At 33.3% G+C, this 23813-nt stretch overlaps 2 protein-coding genes across 22 annotated transcripts in view; both read right to left on the bottom strand.

Moving 5' to 3' along the window:
• LOC128180251 (inositol 1,4,5-trisphosphate receptor type 3-like) overlaps positions 1–23813 on the bottom strand; it is a 99972-nt gene that overhangs the window by 9801 nt on the left and 66358 nt on the right. For 11 of the 21 annotated variants that reach the window (XM_052848213.1, XM_052848198.1, XM_052848203.1 and 8 more), the window contains 24 exons: positions 22899–22977; positions 22462–22548; positions 22175–22279; positions 21645–21659; positions 20982–21053; positions 20555–20684; positions 20204–20342; positions 19796–19954; positions 18265–18421; positions 17880–17977; positions 17026–17125; positions 16095–16166; positions 15600–15821; positions 15145–15288; positions 14861–15010; positions 14257–14358; positions 13426–13518; positions 12916–12948; positions 12120–12149; positions 10303–10371; positions 9540–9566; positions 6707–6818; positions 5750–5868; positions 5187–5356 (listed from right to left, as the gene is read on the bottom strand). In XM_052848213.1, the coding sequence (XP_052704173.1) occupies positions 5187–5356; positions 5750–5868; positions 6707–6818; positions 9540–9566; positions 10303–10371; positions 12120–12149; positions 12916–12948; positions 13426–13518; positions 14257–14358; positions 14861–15010; positions 15145–15288; positions 15600–15821; positions 16095–16166; positions 17026–17125; positions 17880–17977; positions 18265–18421; positions 19796–19954; positions 20204–20342; positions 20555–20684; positions 20982–21053; positions 21645–21659; positions 22175–22279; positions 22462–22548; positions 22899–22977 (2484 nt within the window). Of the gene's footprint in view, positions 1–5186; positions 5357–5749; positions 5869–6706; positions 6819–9539; positions 9567–10302; positions 10372–11671; positions 11717–12119; positions 12150–12915; positions 12949–13425; positions 13519–14256; positions 14359–14860; positions 15011–15144; positions 15289–15599; positions 15822–16094; positions 16167–17025; positions 17126–17879; positions 17978–18264; positions 18422–19795; positions 19955–20203; positions 20343–20554; positions 20685–20981; positions 21054–21644; positions 21660–22174; positions 22280–22461; positions 22549–22898; positions 22978–23813 lie in introns of all 21 variants that reach the window. The other 10 variants (XM_052848200.1, XM_052848201.1, XM_052848202.1 and 7 more) reach the window with 10 other exon arrangements.
• Positions 173–4993, bottom strand: LOC128180258 (uncharacterized). Its single transcript, XM_052848225.1, has 4 exons — positions 2213–4993; positions 1938–2107; positions 1161–1318; positions 173–1067 (listed from the first exon to the last, which is right to left on the bottom strand). The coding sequence occupies exons 1-4, from the start codon at positions 4673–4675 to the stop codon at positions 502–504; spliced, it is 3357 nt and encodes a 1118-aa protein (XP_052704185.1). The 5' UTR covers positions 4676–4993; the 3' UTR covers positions 173–501.

Genomic DNA, 23813 nt, shown 5'->3' with positions numbered 1-23813 from the left:
TGTCAAAAGTCAACATAATTGATTACAAAACTCAGGAACACCACAGTTACTGTAGATTCCTAATTTAAAGCGAGGAATTAATATATGGGTAAAATCATGAGAAACACATCTTGCGGATTTTAAAATCTCAATTTTATTTTTCGAAAAGATGTAAACTAAGGCCACATAAAATTAATTCTCTGGTTCTCAGGCCAAATTTTGCAAAAATAGATGAGGGAGGGAGGCTTTTTTTTTTCTTTTTTATTGGCAAAAAAACAGACGAGGGAGGCTTTTTTTTATTTGAGAAAGAAATTAACAACGTAAAATTTGAAAAACAAGAATTTTTTTTTTCAAGTTGCTGTTTAGTTATTTAATAAAGGATATCTATTAAATATTTTAACAGATAAACAAAAACCAATGAACATTCAGAAAATACAGTCCATCTTTCAAAATACAACAATGCTGTTTAATATTTAAGTCAAATAAAAAACATCAACTCTTTTATATGTGAACTGGTTTTTATTATTTTGTTTTTTGCTTCTTTGATCTCAATTTTTGAATATTCTTCCGCTTTAACGGAGGCTGTCGTTGCGAAGCAACACATTCAGGACACATTGGGTATTGTCCTTCTTCTGTGTCTGGGTCTTGTGTCCCACAGTGAAAACATATTGGGGGAAATGCACCAGAGCTGTAGTAAGGGGTCTCAATTGGCGCTACACAGCCCAAATTTGATCGCACGTAAACTTTGTCTAAGAGAGCACAAATACGATGTGCTTTGTCGGGGTTCTCAGGTTTTAATTCCTGAAGTTCGGACCCGCATGAAAACTGATAAAGTCCAATGATTTTGGTAAGCAAGGCACTTTCCTGGGCACCAAGTTTAGTAGCACTATATATGACTCTGGGTTTCTGGCAATCTATGCAAGTTACTGTTTGTTTCACTGTTTTAGCAGTCTGAGCAGATGGACTGAATGGAATTCCATGACTGCTTGCAATTGATTGTGCTCGTTTTGTTGATAAAGAAGGACAGTGTTCATCTGTAGTATTGGTTCCAAAAACCTCACTGAACTCCTTGTAGTGTCCTTCTTCTCCTAAAATAAATGTCAATCATTTAAAAATAAATAGCAATACCAAACCACTTTACAAAACTTAAAATGACATATATGATGTTTACTCTAAAATACCTGGCACTGGATCAGGAAAGTTGTATAACTGGCTAAAAATATCAATAGGCAATCTTGGGGCCAAACATATCTGACAGTCACTAGAACCACATTTCTTCACAGTAAAGAAGTAAGTCTTGGATACACAGCAGTGATCAATAAACTCTGCAAGTTTTGGGCTACAAAGTTGAACATCTGAATTAAAATTCAATAAATACAATGCTAGAACATTTTCTGGTTATTGTTTTTTGTCTTTCAGTGTAAAGAAACAAAGTGTGTACAAATGTTACTATAGAAGGGAGAAAGGAATATATGAAATATTAAATAGCAGAGTATAATAAACATGTAGTGTCAGCTAGCATGGCAGTTGAATGAAGTTATGAGTTAATGGAGCTTAATGGACAATAAAAGTTAGCAGGAAAGATACCAGTAAAAGAAACCTTTATCTTTAATATAGGTATACAGAATATGTTACAAAAGGAATCCCATCTATACTTTAAGCTACACACAGTGCAAGTACAAAATACAATGACCACCACACAAGATTAGCTGTGCCTTAGAAATAGACTGGCTATTACAACACATTAAATATAAACTCACCAAATATTTCCTGTTTTAAATAGAGCATTGGTTTTATAATATTAAATACTTGATAAAACAGTCAATACAAAATCTGAAATCATGCATAAAAATGAAATTTCCACTTTAATGTAAAAACTTTATGCCTTGTAAAAATATTAAATGTGGAGGGTTTTTTTTTATCTTGGAAAGTAAATGATTTGTAAATTTTATACATACCAATCCTTCAAACTTTGCTTCAACTCAATTTGCTTTTTTCCGACAGGTAGGTTTCCAAACTTGCTCAATTCTCCCCAAAGGTCTTCCATTTCTTCTTCTGAAGAAGCAGTGAACAACTTGAATTGTTTCTCTTTTAGGTAGAGTCGCTTGAAAAGCTGAGACAGAAGTACCTACATAAATAAAACAAATTAATTATTAAATATGTCTATTTAAATATTTTTTAATTTTAATGTCACCAGTATTTATATTTTGAAATTTCAACAACCAAACATTACCTTTACTGGTTCAATCGAGTCAACCATGTCATCACGGAATTTTGGATTTTTTGCAATGTCCCTAAGCTGCTGAAGTCCACTGGCTGATTTCAGTTTCTGCTCAGTTTCTGCTGAGGTTTCTTTCCTCATTAAACCAACAGCTTGAAGTGCTAAATTTAATATGGACATAACACGTTCTGGTGGGTTTTTCCAAGATGCCATTGGTGGTGTCCTAGCTGCTACAATCATGTCATAATTTCCACTAAGAAATAAGCAAATGATGGACAGTTGGACAGAAAGATAGGTAAGTCTGTGATCTGGACCACCATCTGTATAAAGACACAATATTGGCTTTGTCAGTTCTTCATTGGTCAAAATGTCCTTCAGCTCTGTAATATGACGCAAGGGACTGGAAGGTTCCAACGCTAAATCCTTCACACCAACATAAACTTGGCCTCTATAGAAGGACCCTTCATTCACAGATTCTGGTATATCTATCAACATTGTTACACTTGGCACAATACTGAATTTGGTGAAATCATGATCGGAGACAGCAAAGACTTGATCTGCACCAACAACAACTCTCTTTCCCCTCTCCACTGCTGCCACTGGGTGTCCTGGTTCTCCAACTTTGCAGTGGTGTTTATCATCCATAGCCACAAGAACACAAAAGTCTCTAAACTTGACTGCAAACTCTTTCAGGTACCTAAATGTCGCTGATGCATAATGGAGATCAATATGCGACTTTCGAAGCTGTCGACTTTGGACTTGAAATTTCACTTTTAGATTTCCAGTGAACTGCAGTGAGGTAACAGCTGAAGGGTTTTTTGGAGCAAACTGTAAGCGCAGCCATTGTTCGGATGGAATAGGAGTATTTTCTGGGCAAATTTCCTTAACTTGATGTAGGAGATCTGGAACGGACATAGCTTGGGCCATATGTGTGAACTGGTCATGTCTGCGTTCATCAACTGCAGTTTCTACAACATTTTCTATGTACTGCTTAGCATGGTTAAAAAAAGTTTCATATCTGGAAGGTTGCCCTGTGTTATGGTGTCTAAGATCTGTAATTATATCCGGATCTTCCATTTCAAAAGCCTGTTGCACTCTTAAGTCTACTGCTTTTTCTGTTTCATTTTCTGCCAAACTGCAATCCCCTGCTAAAGACTTGTAAATGTATCTTGCATCACTTGTCTTCAAACTGCACAGTAAAGAGGCCTTACTCATAAATGCTCTTCTCATCGCACGAGTGTGATATTCTGGAAGGTCTTTGCTCAAGTTTTGTATGACGTCAGAGTTCTTTTGCATAACATCACTATCTGTTTCTGAAACACCACCTGGAATTTTCCACAGAAAATTGTGTGATCCAAGGTTATTGCCTGCACTAAATTTCAAATGAACACATTTGTAAGGTAATCCATGCTTCATATTGTCTAAAAAATATTGTCGTTCTCTTGTGTTCTGTGGTGTGTATTCATCCAAACAGATTGGCTTGTATATTTCTAGCTTTTGAACAGAGTTTACAAGAGCTCTATAACGAGACGCGGCCCCAGGCTTAACAACATAGCTAGGTCGTATGACAGTTACACTCTTAGTTTCATCCATGCTTCTCACAGGAAACATAAGTTGTCTGTTCTGATTCACTTGTTCTGCTTTCTTCTTCAAATAATCAATATACTTGTGCATGCTATCTGATAATGTTTGAGTAGCAACTTTGATAGGTGCCCACATTACTTTAGAAATCCAAGGTTTCTCTAAACATGCATCCAAATGGCCTGCTAAGGAAAGCAGAGTTGATTGACTCAATTCACTTTTCTTATGTTTGTGGTTTTCAGGAACATTGTAACCCAAAAGATTTTCAAACAAAATTGGCATAGCAAAACAACGCTCCCTAAGAGTGTCAATAAATGGATCTATCGCCCAGATGCAATTTGTTAAGGCATTGATAAAATCTTTACCTTCATTCAATGTCATTGGTGTAAACCCCAAACCTGCATTTCCTAGCAAGTATAATATCTTGTTGTAGACTACTCTCTTGTTGTTTGTTATTTTCGCATCTTCAGAAAATGGTTCTGGTAGCTGCAGTTTACGAGCATTTGAAACTAAAACATCGTTGATATTTCGTGTGGGTCTTTCCTCTTTCTGATATTCTGTATTTCTGTTCTCTTCAGCAGAAAGTGCTAAATCGTCAGCAGGTTTTGTTTCCGAAAGCGAGTATCTTATGTAATGGCCAAAAATTGGAATGGTTGATGCTACTTTGTTGGTTATAATTGCAGCGTCCAAATCGTTCTTGTTTTTACCAACTGACACAGAAACGGAGGCACCCAGTAATTTTTCTGGGAAGGTCCAACTTCCTAAATCGAATTTCATCGATTTCACGCCCTCGTAGATGTCTAACAAAGAACATCCATCGGAAAAACCCTCGATGATAGTCCACGGTAGAATTAAAAGGGCTCCATGGCGAATACAAATCGAAACAGCAGACATATTGATTCGTTATAAGTCAAAAATTTCCATCGACCACATTTTCACTAGTATCGTCTATATCATCGTGACGTTTGGATCATAAAGTTTTTACACCATACGAAAATAAGCGACTTAATGATTAAGAGTACACCGGAAGCTGCGCATCATAAGCGAAAGTAAAACCATATACACGAGGAGTTTCGATGAATGAAAAAACCGAAAGCGGGAACTTTTTTTTTCCGGATAGGTCTCCGCATTATTAACTTTTTATTTTATTGAAAATGCAATAAAATTTGCAATGCGGCACCCTCAAAACGGATGCGCGCGGGCCTGAGAACCGTAATTTCAATTTTATTTAGCCTAAATGTAACTATGATGAAAATTCTGTGTTTGCGATTTTATATTCTAACCATTTGATGCAAAGCAGTTCAATCGTGGAATTAAATACTCTCGTAAAATAAGGAATCTAAAGTATTCATGGGATCCTGTCAAAAGCTGTCACTGTTACCATGCACTGTTTGGTAGTCCTTACCACAATTTGACTAGCATCTGGCCGACGGGGTTGGCGTGGACTTTTCGCTGGTACTTGATGTCCTGAATGATATCACTGGCCCAGTCCATAAAGTCACGGATCTTATTGCTGGGGGTCGTCCTGTCCACATCATACTTAAACTTCTCCTTAATCTCCTCTCTCAGCACATTCTACAGTGTGATAGTACAAAATGTCCTAATCTCCATTAAACAATAGTAATCACTAATGCAGGGAATGAAATACCTGCAGTCAAGCTGATTAGTACAGAAAACCTACTCCCACCAGTTTGACTATATGTTCCATTCAGTGACCTTGGCAATCAAATATTTGAACTATCATGACCTTGACTACCATCTGAACTTGACAATCTGTTCATTGCTATGACCTAGACAATCTGGGTTTTTTTCATCTCCAATTTATATCCATGATAATCTCTTGTCTGCATGGCTTTAACAATACAACCATGTGTAACATTTAAACTAGACAATTCATTTTGAATAAATCTGTTTACTTCAATGACTGGCTATCTGTTATCTGCAATGACCTTGACACTAAATACTTACTCTGTCCTTGACCCTGTAGTAGATCTTTTGTAGAACATCATCTTTGATCACTTCAATGGACATGGTACTCATGGCAAAGAAATCCCACGCCATGTTTTGGTTGGGATTTTTGACCAGATCTATAATTCAAACAATCTTTTTTTTACATCACACAGTCTAATAAATTAATCTCTTTGTTTCTCTCAGAGTACTAATGATACAATCTTCATAGCTTTCTGCATTTCTGATTTTCAAAACTGTTACATAAATCCAAGATTTTTAAGTTTGCATGAGGCCTACAAAAAATAATCTTAGATAAGAGAAAATGCTCTTTAAAACTATGCAAGTCAGAAGTTAACTTTACGGCCTTAAGGCTAATGCAGAATATGTCATGTTCTATTGTTTCCCATACCACTATCTGCATAAAACTACTACTGTTAGCCAACTTTTTTTTAAAATAAAAATAACTTCGTTGTAAAATACAAGATACGTCATCTTGAATACAAAATTGTTTTACAGTGCCATATTTAGTTATAGAATTTGCCTCTGCAGGCAGAATTATAAATGGAAAAAAACCCTTGTTTTTGCAATATGTTTCACAATTATAGAATAGTGTCAGCCTCTGGCTGCACACAAACTTACAGTCTCATTCTTTGCACTAATAAAACACCCACTTACAGAGTCTCCTTCTTTACACTAATACAAAGCACACTTACTGAGTCTCTTTACACTAATACAACGCACACTTACAGAGTCTTTTTACACTAATAAAACACCCACTTACAGAGTCTCATTCTTTACACTAATACAACGCAAACTTATGGAGTCTCTTTACATTAATACAATGAGCACTTACGTATCCTTATGGACTCTATTTACACTAATACAATGCGCTCTTATGGAGTTTCTTAACACTAATACAACGAGCACTTACGCACACTTACGGACTCTATTTACACTTTTTCATCACAAACTTACGGTGTCTCTTTACATCGTCCTCCAGGTCCAGTTTCCTACACAGGATGTGATAATACGCGTACCCTGTGTCCTGTATCAGGTTATACAGCTCGTCAAAGTCGGGGTCTCGCTTCTGTAAAACAATTCATCAAGATGTCAACTCAAAACAAGTAAGCCACTGAAATTGGCAATAGTCCTCATTAAATCAAAGGAAATGGCAACATTAAATGGTATTCAATAACAAAATATTTTGTACCAAACACATGCATTTTTATATAAAAGTTTATTTATATAATATTTTAATATTTATCATCACTGATCAATGGAATTCGAAGTATTTTGTCAAATGATAGTTTTGTTGTGAATGCAGATATAATCTAATTGAAAACACAAATATTTGCAAATGCTAATAGACAATGAAGTCATACACATACATCTCCAAAAGCTTTCATATAAGCAGGGAAAGTGTAAAGCAAGACTCCATTTAGATAATACTCCAATATACAACAATGAGAGCCAATAAAACTCAGCATCATGTCCCAATAAGACTTGAATAAAATTCAGCAAAATTCAGCTCACTTTTTACTGACAGAATAAAAAATGCTAAGTAGAAAATATTTTTCTCATCTAAAGCCTCGCTATCATCTTTATCATTATCCAAGACTTTGTATCTTTATAACTCATGAGCAAGTATCTAAGTATCTAAGTTGAAATAGGTGTTTACTGTTGCCAATGTGCTTTAAATGTAAGTCTAAGTAAGATCATTTATTAGAGCAAATCAAACTCTTACAGCAATAACTACACTTAATCAGTCTGCATTCTTTTAAGGTAGCTCGCAAGTTGTCAGATATTGATGTCATTATAGCAAAATAACTAAGTGTAAAAAAAATTTACAGCATGTCCATTGATTTTACTTGTGTTGATCAATATTGGTGTGAATAAAATGCTATCAAAACATTACTATGCAGACGAATCACGAAAAAATTTCAGAGATAGAATTTTGAAATCATCCTAAGGGTAACTGCATGTAACTGATAATTTCTCAGGGTTGTCTGACTTTAATGAACCTGCAAGCTACCTTAAGGTGGCTGGGTCAGCAAATTACTCATCAAATTAACCAATTTCTTTTTTTTAAAATATAATATTTTCAGCTATAGACTATCTTAAGGTAAAGAAAATTCCATTAATTAAATTAGCTTTAAAATTTAAATATTTTTTAAAATTTAAATATTTTCCTTTATCTTTATATTCATAGCTTTTTTTTCATTTCTAAAGAAGATCGATACAGCCTTAAGATGGCCACAACTAGCCGGCCATCTTAATACAACCTGTTAGAAAACAAAACACATTCCTTGTAATCATGCAAACATTCTTTTCTTAATTAACATTCAATCAGAAATTATCACACATATTTGTTATGCAATCACAATACAGTAAAACTTGGTTATAGCGAAGTCCTAGGGACCAATTGATTTACTTCGTTATGTCCATAAATCGTTATATCCGTATAACAAATTCATAATAATAGCTTTAGCGAATTCACTATACACATGTTTTCTTTCACCAAACAATAATTTTCACTAATTGAGGCTTAGAATAAAAATATATTACTTTAGTACATGTACCAATAATGATAGGATTGTGAGTTGAAAAATTTATATAAATATTTTTTTTTCAAAGTATTATGTTAAATAGTAGTTCAAACTTTATTTAACTGAAAGAAATTCGTTATAAAAGTGTTAAAATTCGTTATTATTAACTTCTACAGGACTCAAAATCAGTTCGCAATATCTGTAAATTCATTATATCCGAATTCGTTATAACCATAAAATTTTGCAAAGGTTTGTTAGGAATTTTACCGGGGACTCAAAAAGACTTCGCTACATCTGAGAATTTGGTATATCCGTGTTCATACTAAACAAGTTTTACTGTATCATTCTTTCATACTTATACCACAATCTAAAAATCCATTCGTTATTCCACTTAATTAAATCATAAACTTAGAAACACATAAAAACATATGTATAACACATACAACTTGATTGTAAAAAAACCAACATTTTCAAACCATTCAATTTCATCCTCTTATCAAACGTTATGATATACTTACTTTCTCCTATTTATTGAAAAAATACACATTTTAAAAATTATGCAACCATATTTGTTCAACATTTAGTTGTCCAAAATCATTGACATAATTATATTAAATTTTAAGCTAATTTAATTCTTCATAAACTCAAATAAATTGCCAAAATGAAAGCTAAATTTCTTATTTCTAAAAATAAAAGATATAAACACATCTAAAATATCAATCGAAGGTTTCTTGCTTGTGAAAACAACAATTGTGGGCTAGATTGGTTAAAAAATACACTTTGTGGTTAAAAGTTGATCACAAATTGATTGTACTGTTTCACTTTAGTTTTGTTAAGGGTGTTTAGGACATGGGTGTGATAATTAATCATTAGATTGGGTTTTGTAAATGTAAACTCAGTGACATTAGGTAATAATAGCCTGCACTATGATTAAAAGATGAAAATCTTTCATCTAGAACCAAATTAAAAATTTTAACAAAATTTCTTTGGCAAATTTGTGTTGGTATAATTGGAAGACAGATGGAAGAGGGGGTCAAACATGGAGTTAGGTAGGTACATATAAAGGAATATTTCATGTTAATTGAAAAAGCATTGCCTAATTAGTATTGCTAGCTTGATAAAAAAAAAAATTGCTACAGCACTACACAGAAAATGATTCAATTATAATCTACAATTTATGACAAATATTAATAAAGTGAATTATGACACCATGCAGCTCCATTAGAATAGCAAAAAAAAAAAAGCACAGATATATCCATTACCTTTTTAGCAGGTGACCGATCCATTTCCTAATGGTGCAAAATATTCAGTGGTGATTGGTGAACAGATGAAAATGAAATAATATATCACAGATAATAAGAACAAACACCCAAATGCTGCCCTCATGGATTCACTATACTGATAAACTTTACAAGGATGAATATATCAGTAAAAGAAGTTGTGAAGACTGAATCCTAAATGATTTTTAGCATCTAGGCTGATTATATACTGATTGAAATAATAGTACAGATATACTGCTATGTATTAAATACCTTATACTTGTATTATGCCCTATATATATGTACATCTCTGTTAGTATTTTTCTAAAGGATCCAGTGACCGTATCTCTCTCTCTCTCTCTCTCTCCTCTCTCTCTCTCCTCTCTTCTCTCTCTCTCTCTCTCTCTCTCTATCCCCCCCCTTAAATGCTATTGAGATAAAAAGTCAATTATTATTATAAATCTGAATTTTCACTGGATCCTTATCAAACCTAAAAACTACATGTCCATAACAAGGCATTAATGAGCTGGCTATAAATATATATATGATTGTAATTTACATGCACCATCAACGACTATCGTAAATACTGTAAAGACTGGTGTAGAGAATGGTGTAATACGGTAAAGATTGGTGTAAACATTGTAAAGAACAGTGAAAATACTGTAAAGACTGATTGAAATACTGTAAATATGTGTAAATACTGTAAATAAACGACTGTACATCACAGAAATGCTGTAATTCTACAGATGTATTGTTCTTTTCTTACCTGCAGCTGATTAAAAGCCTCAGTCATCGTTATGACACAAAGGTCAGCATCTAGGTACTCCATTACTTCCTGTAAGACACAATGAGTTACCATGACAACATTTCATGAAAGCAGTGATATCTTTTACAATGTCATGAAATCACTTTGAATTCATAATTATCATCCTTAAAACTTTTGCATATTTTTTAATCTTTTATAAATATAGTTGTCTCACTTAAAGTTATCATCACATTTTCATTATCTAATATACATGTATTTGAATCAAATTCTGATAGAAATCAAATAGAATCAAGAACATGGAAGGACAACCATCATTTCAATCCCACACAATTAATCCCTAAACATTACCCTTGAAGTTTATTGAATTTTAAGTTAATTACATAGAAAACAGCCATAAATTAGTTTTCAATCTTGCTTTGCAATGTTTTAAGCCACAGCATACCATACAGCTCCTAGATTTATATGCAAATTATTGAGAAATCAATAATTCTTGTTTGAAAACAATATCATTTCTGCATTATTTATATTTTACATCATTATAAATCATCCAAAATAATTGAAAAACATTTCTACCATTATAGCATTTAAGCTGTAGTACAGTCTTGTTTGGGGAGAAAATGAAGGTGCAGATTCATGTACAGATTCAACATGTACTTGCATATGCGTAAAAACCAGGGATTGGGTGGGGATCTTACCCCCCCCCCCTTTTATTTTTAATCTTAAGATATACTCTATCATTCTTTAAAAATGATTTTTGTTTGTCAAGATTTTGGATAAGTCTAACCCTTCCATTTTCAATTTGTTTCAAACACAACTTACTTGCGTTTGGGTTTAAAATAATATTTAATAATATTTAACACTCAATACTGAAACAAGCAATAAGTCACATTGCCCAAAAGCTGTCATTTCTTAGCTACATTGAAAGAAAAAGCATTTATAAATATGTGATAATCAGCAAATAAACTATATCCATATTTACACTACAATTATAGCATTTTAGTGCAAAAATTAATAATTAAAAAATAAAGGCAAACCACAAGTATAGAGAAGTCGTCTAGAAAAAAGAACAGGAGTAAATTAAATGACTACTGAAAAGAAGATAAGCACTGGAGAATAAAGGATGTGCAGGGAAAAAAGATGTGCAACTGGAAGATGAAGGGGAGGATTGATAATTGTTACAGAGACTAACATCAGAGAGAATCACAAGTTAAATTGGAGTGTGCAAACAGGGTGGCTATGCATCTAGACGATGCTACAAAATCTATAGAGTACAAAAGATGAGAGAGAGAGAGAGAGAGAGAGAGAAAGGTGTGGAGAGAAGGAGAGAGATAATAGAAGGTAGAGACTAATTAAGGAGTGATCATCTTACCCTCTTGGAGCGAACCAGGACTATGGAGTCTCGATGTGTGGATGTCTAATGCAGTATACACACAGAATTGAAAACAAGCATGCTTCATACATTGACAACATCGAAATCAAGAAAAAAAGCTATCTTATTTTATCTTGTTGTATTTGTAGGAGGTTGGAAACTTTGGGGGTGGGGGTGGGGGTTGGGGTTAATTTTTGACTTGCTTTTTAAGATAACAATGAAGAAGGGAGACAATTTATTTTGTGTGTTTGCGTGTTAGGCAGCCAGGCATTATTTTTTTTCTTTCAATGCTTTCATGGTTGAAAGGGAGGATGTCATTTCACCTGCAGACAAAAAAAAATCCACAACAACCATGCCCCATTTAATATTAATTTTTAAAAAAAAAAAACAACAACAACAACAAACAAACAATGTCTGAGAAAAAATACAACAGGGTTCTCTCCCTTACCACACTTGCAGGTCCTTTCATTGTTTCATCCTTAACAAGTACAAAAGGGTGTCAATTATATATCGGCGACTTAACATCTCTTGAAAAATCATTTTCATGAAAAACTCACAGAATCTAAAGAAATGTTTATTGTAATCAGTCTAAGATGGTGATGTTTTTAAAAAGAGATCAGATTTTCTTTCGTGTATCGAACCTCGTGTTTCTTTGACAAATAATTTCAATGTAAATAACAGAGTGACTCAAAACAGATATAAATAAACAATAAGAATAGAAGTTCACAGCTAACAGTCACTTGGTACAACACCAAAAGTTTGGGAAAGTTTACTTTAAAATGAAAAATTAAAAATCAAAATTATTTTGGAAGTCAGCAATAATAGACTTGTTTATTGTTTACATAATTTCAGATTACAAAAAAAAAAAGAAAACTATTTTACAATACTTAACTCTTACATGCTTCAAAGCAATTGGAAGTTAGTTAATGAATTTCAATCATTTTCCAAAATCATTTTCACCTAATCTTAATTTAAATTTTAACAATTGAGTTTTTAGGAAATGAACCTTTAATTCATATTACTGCAATTAAATTAAATTAAATACTCGATTTTTTAAAAAACTGTTTTGGAAATTAATTTCTTAAAGAGTTTTATTTAATATCTATAGGTGCAATGTGCTGATCAATTCCATAACCATATCTTATATCGAATATTTGACCATCCAAGAAAGAAATCAACACAAGCAAATAAATATAAAGAGATAATGAAAGGACACGGTCCTAACGACTTTGTTCGTTAATTACCACAGTTACAGTGCGATCCTCCTTTTTCTCTGGCTTCACATTTAAAAAATCAAATGTTAAATTTCAAAGGCATAAAAAAATTAAATGATCTAATAAAAGTCTCTGTGCATTAGGTTTAATTTAATTTTTCCAAAAATATAAAAATACATGCATAAAATGTTGTTTTGTGTGAGTATAAGTATGTATAAAAACTGAAATGCTACAACAAACTATATTTTTTACAATCTTTATAATATATTTGAAAATTTTTAGAATTATCTGATAAACTGAAATATATTTGTTATTGCTGTGTAAAAAATGTATTTCAATTGTATTTTCTATTTAATATAGTGACTTATGAAGATACATATACACAGTTAGGATTTTCAGGCATGCATCAATAAATCAATTCTGATTAAATCATCGTGTTGTACGTTATCTTTAGAATTATGTTGGGGTAGGTAGAAGAATGAATTTTCATGATTTTAGGTTTCATAGAATGTTTCCACATTAGAGAGGAGAGTTATGTACCTTGGCTAAAAGGGTATCCTCATCCTCTACGGGAGGGTTTTCCTCGGTCAGCGACCGGATCAGAGTGGCTATTGACTTCTTCAGCACATACTCCTGAGAAAAAAAAATTCAAGAAGATAACAATCAACTTAAATCCAAAGCTTTAGTTGGGTCCCCCTTTTCATCAATCCATTATTAATATGTCTTTTGATCTAATGCATTTATCAAGAGTACTATAGCTCCTACATGAAATCTCTTCAAAGAAAAAAAATTTTCACATCTGCATATATGATAACCCAATGGATTGTTCAACCATATAATACCACTTTAGAAATAAATGTACTTATTCAATGTTATTTTTTCTTCTTTATACATGATTGTGCAAAATCCTACATGTAACTCAGAGCAAAATTTGTGCAGTTGACACTTGATTGCTTTTTGTGGTTTTAAGAAAAGTCAAGTCAGAAACTCTGTATTTATATGAATACTTAGGTTAAAATTTCGTCACAAGTTAAAGGTTGATTTATACTACCAACGGAATTAAATCCCCAACAAATAATTCTGCTTCCACAGTAGATTACATGTATTAATGATGCAACATAATGTCCTGTTTACTCGCATAACGATCAATCTAATGCTATTTATATCACTAATATCTGAAAAGATGATAGAAAATGTAGAGAAAAACTTTATAAAAATTTGTTTTTCACTGCTCTTCAATCGAGACCAGAAATAAAGATAAACGGACCTAAGGTATTTCCACCATAGAAAGAAGATAAGAAACCTTTTTTGATGAGATGAAATAAAAGGTTGGGGTGCATGGGGATATTTTGTTAACGGAGTCTTACAGACCTCTTTGATCCCACAGTTGTGGAAGTGACCGACCCTCAGAATGTGGTTGATGTAATCACAGACTTTGTTGTCAAATACCATGGCCTGGTTTTTCTGGTTTCCCTGGAATCAACATACAGCAAAAGACTACTAAGTGGCATTAAAAGCAGTACTTGAACATCATACATGTTGTCAATATCATTAAATGAAACATTTTCTAAATGAACATTGTACCTTATTTTTATTCAAAGAAATGATGTTATTTTAGAAATACCCCAATACACGTATATATAACTCAGAATATTGTATACAGGGAGGTTTTTGCCACCGTTTCGTTTCCCCGCTAATTGTCAGCGGGCGAATTTAATACTGGACAAATTCCAATGTCTCAAATTATCACTCTTCAAACAAATCTGTATATGGGCAAAATCAAGAAGGGGCAAAACCGTTTGCAAGTGTAGAAGGGCGAAAATTACACAGGACAAAAAAACCCTCTGTATATAGTGATTTTTTATTTTTCATATAAATGATCAATATTCCATTAGAAAGAAGGTCGTAAACATATGACCAAGCAGTTGTGTCCCCCACCCCCACAGCACCTCCATGTCTTGATACAAGTACTCACCGAAGTGAACTCTACCAGTGTGTCAAACAGCTGTACCACTAGCGGCATTGACTTGTCACTGATATTGGAGTATAAAATGTTCAGGAATTTGGTAGTTTCTCCAACCAAGTTCACAGATTTAATGTTGTCTGGTTGCTCTCGTAAATAGTTCTACAACAAAATGACACCATATGAGAAAGTTGCTGACCATAAATTCGTCAACGCATGATTAAATTTATTTGTCATCTGGGAGTTTGTTTGTGAAAGTAAGTAACATGGTTTAGGAAAAGCAAAAACTATTGTACTTGAATATCATGATGCTGGTTGTCGCACATCAATCCCAGAATTCTTAGCACCAATTCGATGTAGCCATCGTCCCTAAACTCCAGATCCCCAGACATGCTCATTGCTGCTTCCATCAGCTCCTGTAACTCCTCCTCCTCCACGTTCTGTGAGAGAAAAAAATAAACCTTGTGATATCAGGAATCTTTTTGTTATAAACAATAACACACCCTATCAGAGAAGTCAGCACAACTACTTGTTCTACTTGCTAAAACTCCATAACAAAATCTTTTTATCAAACCCACAAGAATTTTTTTAATGATAAAACAACTGAACCAAATCAGGCAAATCTCTGCTATCATTACAGCACAACACCAACTGTTATTCATTACTGGTATTCAAATGGTAACAGGTTCATGACCGAACTGTTTATTCAGAATCAGAATTTTAATATCTGGAATCCAATGGCTGAACTCACCCCTATGATGACCTCAGGGTTTTCCATGGGTGCAACCTTTGACTTGGGTCCGGCCAGGCCATTCAGTTGTAGACTAGATTTGTTGCCCCCGTTCATCATTACCCCCGGCAACAACATATTACTACCCAGGTTAGATTTACCCTGGCTCAGTTTGGATTGTGATCCTAGCTGAGAGCCGAGTCGGGAACGAGATCCCATTCGGGATCCAGCATTCGATCCCACCTAAAAGAGAAAAGCTTGTCATGAGAGAGAGATTCATATAAATCTTCTGCAAAATAACTTCACATATGGAAAATATTGAATATATTGAATATATATATTAATCATGTAAAATACAGTTTAAACCTTTCATTCATTAATGTGTCTTAAAAATCTTGTCATATAATGACTTTTTTTGGAGAACCTCCCATATACCCAATGATATAATGCATTCAAAGTTGATAAAACAATATCCAATGCCTTCCATTAACCCAGAAATGAGCTGGCAAAGTTCACCTTGAGGTTGGCCATGGACCTCTTCTTGGCCATCGATAACATGGATCCTAGCTGGTTGGCTTTCATTATCTCCTGTAATAGAGAGCCACAAGTCAAATTAAACACCTTTAATTTCTTCAATAAAGAGACAGACGTTTACAATAATATATACAGAGACACAGAAAATTAGTAAATAATAGTGATGGGAATCGGTGAGATTTTCATAATCTATAATCGGTTTCCCGCAACTAACTTATTATCGATTATAATCGGACATTTTTACATTTTTTAGTGTAGTGCTAAATAAATGTAAATAAACAAGTTACAATGAACAGACTCATTACTAGGCTTTCGTAATTTGATTTACTTAGTATTTCTAGCTATAAAAAAATTATTTTTAAAAGATTTTCTTTAGTAGGCAGTCCAACATTAATTTTCTTGAAATCAAAATGCTTCCAAATTCGAGAATGTGCTCTATTTCCCCTAGTAAGAATATGGAGCTCGTCTGACATGTCAGCCATTCTCAGACCGCGTGCCTTTTTAGGATTTAAATAGGGCGCGTCCAGAATATTCTGTTCATGATATGCGCTCGTTGAAAGAGAAAAAAACCTCAACCGATTAATTGTAATGAAACCTTTTATGATTGAGCTCTTAGAATGCGACAACAATCGATCGATTTTCGATTATAATCGATGATTGGAACATCACTAGTAAATAAGCTTTGAAAAGTGGTTCTTTATATTTTGGCAGGTAGTTTTTGCTTCGAAAAGTTTGAAAAATCAAAATCACTTTATAGGTTTAAACCAAATGCATGCAGTTGATGGAATTGAATTATTTTTTATGACAATGATTCTCGTACTTCTTTTTCATACGAGGAAATGATTCAACTCTTAAGGCTAGACAAAGCAGATACTCTAAACTGATTTAATGTTATATATGAGCTGGCACTGACCGTCTGAGCCAGTTTGCCGGTTTCCATGGCTTTCCTGAGAGCTTTGGCCTGCTGTACTGCTTCCTCTACCTTGGCTTGATGCATGGCATGGAGAAGTCGCCTACAAACACAGAACTTAGTCAATGAAACAAATAACACAAGACGTAATCTACAAAACATGAAATCAAGACTCTGACAGCGACATTAACTAACTGATCCATATACATGTATGTTAATACAGATTGAATTTTCAACTCCGAACAGCTTTACCTCTTTTAACACTGCTAAATCCGACTTCAGTTTTAAAACAGTGAAATTTCAAGGATGATGCCTTTTTTTTTTAGATTTCCAAAATATCAAAAATTGATTGGCATTGCAGGTGCCTTTTAAAGCTGATCAAAGCTCATAAATAGGCACACTACACCCTAAAGCACATCCCAAACCTGTGGCTGATGTATAGTTTTCCTTTCACTGTCTTAGATTTTAGGCATTTATATCTTGTTGAATATGCAATTCCTGTTTGTAAATAATGGTTTGACAGAAAAGTCAAAAGTATTCCAAACTCAAGATTAGCTTCATAACAGTTTCGACAACTTTTTGCAGTCTTCCGCAATGTACTTTCATATCAGGTGCATAAACTATAAATAGCCGATATGTAAGCACATTGATCCATAGATCATCAATGTTAATACATGTACCATGATGCAACATTGCATCAATTTCCCTCCCTATAATGGTTACATATCTAAAGAAAAACCCTAATAAATTTCATGTGATTCCTACCTGCATATAACACAAATGAGACAAGGTTTTCCACTAAGAATGCGAATTAATTTCTTCACAACTGATATTTTTCCCCGATATAACACACTTACTTTTCTCTGGTTGCCAAGGCAGACATGTGTATACGGCTCTTTATGGCAAAGAAGAACGTCTCTTCTCTCGTACCTGTGAAGTAGGCTATGAGACTGTTCTGTAAAAGAAATCAGCCATGGTTTCATGAAATACAGATCAAATTGCTTCTATCACTTTTTTCTTGTTTTCTTTTGGTATTATGAAAAAAAAAGTTTCTTCAATGAAATTAAACCACTGAGCTTGCCTATGCCATATGGATATTTTTTTTTTTTAATTCCCCTCTTTTCTCTGTGAAAAAGATGCACAAAATACATATATTTTCAAAATAAACAATAAACTGTGAAAGTATCCTTTTTAAATTTACAAGAGTTAATTGGAGAAAAAAGTTGGTAATGTTTTACTAACCTGCACATCTTCGTTGCCATTAAATAACAGGCTGGCAAGGAAGCCGAGAGTCTCCCGCACCACGCTGTCCTGCGTGCTGTTGAGATGGTCCAGGGTACTGGTGACCACGTTGTAATGGTTCAGTGCATTCTGTACATCCTCTATAGCCTTCAGCTGCCTACAATATCAAACACAGAAAAAATGATAAATTCTTTAATTACATGCTAAATGATTACATACAGCTTTTAGTTTTCATATACAAGTTTTTTTTTACTAGATCAGAGCTATATCATCAATTACACATAAACTACAATACTGAGAGAGAGACAGAGAGACAGAGAGAGAGAGAGAGAATAATGTAGAAGCAGAAATATTCGTTGAGGATTTAATTTCGTTGTCAGTATTATTCAAGCAAATTAAATCCATGTCGAATTTTTAACCCAAGTATTAATGATTACCAAAAAATTACGATAGGACGAAATTAAATGCCAACAAAATTTTATTTTGTTTAAAAACAATGAAATTTTAACCCAACAAAAATATGGGCTTCTACAGTATCTCTAATACATTCATTGTCAAATCTTTGGTTTTCAGAGGAAAGACTACCAATTAAACCAATGAAAAGGATTCATTTGTTTGAAAGTTAAACATTTCATATATAAAATGAAAAAGAAAATAATTTTTCTGTGCCACAAACATTCCTTTACTAAAAGTTTAAACAATTAACATGCAATTTTTTTTTTTACAATATCGAGAATGAAATTAAACTTTTTCACTAGATTTGTTTCAAAATTTAATTTGCAATTTTACATTACGAAGAAAATAAGTCACAATGTTGACCATTCATAACAGGAATGAAAACATGCTAGAAGAAACATTAACTCTATAGGAATTGTGTCTTGTTTGCATTAAAAACAATTACATGTAATTCCCAAATTTGCAATGATTTGTAAATATTTTATAGTTCCTAACAAAAGTTCCAGACAACATTGATACCACTGTGTACACTACCGTATGATCAGTTTTTCACTGAGAAGCAAAAACAGATTTATTTCACCAATTTCCTTTGTAAATACATACATGTACATTCAAGTTATTAAGAAAATAAAAAAAATTAATATTACTTGAAAGTTCACTATCATGTATTACTAAATGAAACATTTGTCTCCAGCAACTAATACAATTTATTCATTAATCATTCATGAATTAGATCTTTAGGATCCTCAATAAAAATGCACAATAATATTATCCGGCAACAGAGGGCCTTATTAGCTCAGGACTTCTCTTTTTATTTGCCTTGTTATAAAAGAAAGTTGATAATATTCAAATCATTTCAAATATATGTACATGAATAATCTAACATATTTTGAATGTCAAGCTGGTTGCAGAATTTAATATCCGGCTTTTTTTGAAAAAACATCAGAAGTCAAATATTTAACTTTGTCAAAATACGTAATTCATTGCACTAATAGCAAAAAGGATTTAGATATAAACTCAGAATATATGCTATTATTTAGTTTGACATTTCAAGAAATATCCTAAAATTCCTTACCTGCGATGCGAAGACGATTCTGTCTCCCACTCGTTTGGAAGCTTTACTATCTCATTGTGAATCAGACCGCGAAGAAGCTGAAGACATTTCACATCTAGGTCAACCTGCTCCAATTTCTCCTTTTCAGTCAAGTGTGACCGTGAAAGTTGCGAAGAAATTCTGCAATAAAAAAGCAATCAGGCATTTAAAGATACTCCATTTACAAAGAAGAAAGAAATTTTGTTTGGAAAATATAATAAGCCTAAATCAAACTGTAAATGATTATGAAAAAAAATGTAGATTTTTTTAAATATATCAAAACCTTCATAAGAAATCACCTATAATTCAATATGTTTCAAAAACCCATGGTAGCCAAAGTTCTACTGAATGTACCAGTATTTGTGTGACCTCATAAAACAAGGCACTTACGAGAGTTGCTTGATGAGTTTCTCGCTCAGCTTGAACTTTTGAACGGGGTCTTTCTTACTGCTGTCGATAAAACATCGCAGGTGTTCCTGAAACTCCATCCCCAGGGGGAGCTCCTCATCCCCTCCCAGCTCTGAGTAGTCTAAAAGTCAAATATAGACAAGTTATACACAAGTTAACCCTAGCACTAGTCTAATAGTCAAATATAGACAAGTTATACACAAGTTGACCCCAGCATTAGTCTAGAAGTTAAATATTAAAGACAAGTTATACACAAGTTAATCCTGCAGTCTACTCAACATTTAATATCAGTGGTCTAGTAGTTAATATACTACTATATGCTTATATACTGACCTAAATTGGATGGGAAGCCAATCTGAGCTTGTACAGTGTTGGGGCCACCATAAGCCACCTTCATATTGCCCGCAAATACATTCAGCTGCTTGTTAATTTCCACCTCCATTTCGTAATAATCTTCATAGGTCTTAAAATGTAACATATAAATTCAGTTTATACCAAGAAGTACTCAGCATGAAATTATATTCCGTGTAATACAGCAAAACTCGGTTATAACGAAGTCACTGGGACCTAAGAAATTACTTCGCTATATTCGTAATTCGTTATAACCGTATAAGAAATTCATTAAATTTACATAGCTGGGGATCCAAGATGACTTCGCTATATCCGTAAATTCGCAATATCCGTGTTCGTACTAAACGAGTTTTACTGTATAATGCACAAAGAGCAGAATGACATAGCTAGTTTAGTTTTAGTTTTCTACCTTTCTGGCATCGCTGCGGACATCTTGAGAAGCTAAACCTCCTCCATATTTTTCTTGGAATTCTTCCATATACTGTAAAAGTATTCAAAGAATGATTACCCACCATGTGTAAGGAGATTATAACCTCTCATGATCAATTAAAAAGTGCTTTATTCACATATTAATACTTGCAAAATAATGGTGCTGTATTAAACCAATAATACAGGTAAAAAAATATTGCATGTGATATAAAGATCCAATCAAACTTCATTGTTACTAAATACATTATGAGCTAAATGTGTGGTGTTGTTATTACTGAAATAAAATCAATCTATTCTTCTTGATTCTGAACTTTATTAGCAATTAATACAAAGAAAAAAAACCCAACTGCATGCAGTCTTGATTAAAACAGATCATTAATGTACTGCAAATTTTGATTAGGCAATCATATGGGTTAATGTGTCAAATAGCATATAACCTGTATAAGTAATTAAACAATCAATGCGAAAGAAATTAAAACAATGATAGCTTAAAAAACACTTTAACACTCTTTAAAAGATAAAACGACTGGTCAATATTTCAATTACAGCATGACATGAAGATCAACATTCATTGAACACCGTCTCAATTTGAGAGCATCAAAAACAGGACAGAGAACTGGACACATAGAACAGTAATTGATACCTTTAGGATCTTAAGCTGGAATGATGGAACCGTACAAAGTCAACTCAAGAAATACAGTTTTACAATCTGTCCCAAAACAGGGGGATCCCCTCGATCCAAAATTCTGTCTTCGTAATAATTATCAATATACAGGTACTGAAGATTCTTCAGCTTTTATAATATAAGGCCAAATATTTAGGAAACACAACATCCCTTGCCCACAAATTAATGTCCTCAAGAAAATATTACAACCTGTTTATATAATATGCATAAAAATCGGACAAAAATTTGCCCCACCAATCATTTGTCAATCTGACTTTTAAAGTCAAGGCTACAAGTCTATTTAGGCACCTCCTATACGCACATTTAGTCAGCTTAGCAAAGTATAATATTAAATGCATGAATTTTTTTTTTTTTTTATTAGCCTGAGTCACTGCCCTGACAAAAAAATAAAGAGAATATATTGTATATATCATATAGTTATAAATATTATATACATGTTTGTACATGTCTAAAATATAAAGATGGCCACCCCATCCCCGTTTACATACCCGAACAGGAAGTGTGGAGGCAGACAGCAGTGATGTCATACATGAGACTAAGTTCTTCATCTGTCGCTCTATACTGATCAGTGGTGCAATCACCTCCATGAAATCCTGAAGACAAACATTGCAGATAACCAAAATTGAATAAACCATGCAATATAATAGATCCCCTTCCAACGTTTATTCTTCAATTTTGATTTTAAAAAAAAACATATACTGGTACAGAAGAATCATCCATAGTAGTCCCATTAGGTGTTTATTGAAAATACTGGCCAGGACCAGGGTCAACTTACTTTGAAGGATGTGGCAAGTTTGTCCATTTGCTCCGGCTCTTCAGGGAACATTGAAGAGTCAGGCTGGTAGAAAGATCGGCAAAAAATCTGGAAAAAAAACCCAAAGGTTCATCAGTTTTCTCCAAGTCACATTCTACATAATTCCAGCAGTCATCTTCTGAATATTTATTTCCCTTTGTTTGAAAAATCTTAATGTATTGGCTTTTATCAACCAACTTAATATCAGCAGTGTTATCCAATGGCAAAACTTCTAAACATGTGTAATCACATGATATTACATTACAAAGAGAATATATTTCTAGCTCATTTCTTTAATCATAATTCTAAATTATTTGCAGATGAATTTACAATTTCAATCTATAAATCAAAATCACTGCTCTGGGAAAACATGTGTAATTCTTCTGACAGAGATCTGGAAGGTCCCAGTGAATGTTTACCTGGAGAAAAGGCATGACCCCCTCAAACAGGTAATGCAGGGTGCCTCTGATGGACTCCTGCTTGCTCTCACCGCGGTCACTGAAGAAAAGCAAAAACATCAATCAGACACCAAATGTCAAGATTGCTGATATATATATATATATATCAAAGACGAGTGTGATACTGCAACCAACAAGCATGAAAAGCAGCGAGGTAATCTTGTGTCATTCACGTTTTTTTATTCACGTTTTTTTTGTTTGTTTTAAACTGCAAAATGCAAAGTATTAAAATTGATAACATGCATAAATGACACAAATAAATTCTCCATTTCATTTTGACTGCAGACGATGCTTTTCATTAGGCATTCACCATTGCAAAGCAACAACACATCTAAAGAATACTGTAGTTTCAACTCTTTTAAGATGAAAAATATGGGGTTATCAAGAATTCTATAATGCCTATATAGATGGTTAAGTTTCTAATTGGAAGAAAAGTTTAAGATCTCCCGGTGTGACTTAATTGTATATAAACACAAAAAATACTTATTTCTTTTAAATATGTTAATCTGATTAATGAAGATACCATTGAAGCAAAATATTGTATACTGCTACAAGTTTTATGCAATGTGCAATTAACTAGATCTTACAACAATTATTGATTCCCTAGGCATTAAACGTGTACAACGGTTACTTTACATCATTTGGGTCCATTATTTTCAACAGGCTTTGATCAAGATCTTGAAACTTCAGTACCTACATGGTTCCTTCACACAAGAACCAGTTTTATCAACAGTACAGCACAAGGCTTTATAGGTAATGGTTAAACTACAATTACAGTGGATTAATTCAGCAAAAAAGAGAACATTCACAGCTAAATACAGGTTTCAACTGGATCCATTTGACAAAATGTTTATTCCAAGCGGTTACTCTTCCATT

Source organism: Crassostrea angulata, chromosome 4 (assembly GCF_025612915.1).
Source record: "Crassostrea angulata isolate pt1a10 chromosome 4, ASM2561291v2, whole genome shotgun sequence".
NCBI lineage: Eukaryota > Metazoa > Mollusca > Bivalvia > Ostreida > Ostreidae > Magallana > Magallana angulata.
This window is presented reverse-complemented; position numbering and strand designations above follow the sequence as displayed.

Bases quoted from the DNA above. Each gene is read 5' to 3' on its own strand.
- LOC128180258 (XM_052848225.1), bottom strand. From the start codon at position 4,675: ATGTCTGCTGTTTCGATTTGTATTCGCCATGGAGCCCTTTTAATTCTA. The intron at 2,108-2,212 runs GTAATGTTTGGT...TTATTTATGTAG, and splicing joins ACTCGATTGAACCAGTAAAG to GTACTTCTGTCTCAGCTTTT. The intron at 1,319-1,937 runs GTATGTATAAAA...TCAACTTTGTAG, and splicing joins AAGCAAAGTTTGAAGGATTG to CCCAAAACTTGCAGAGTTTA.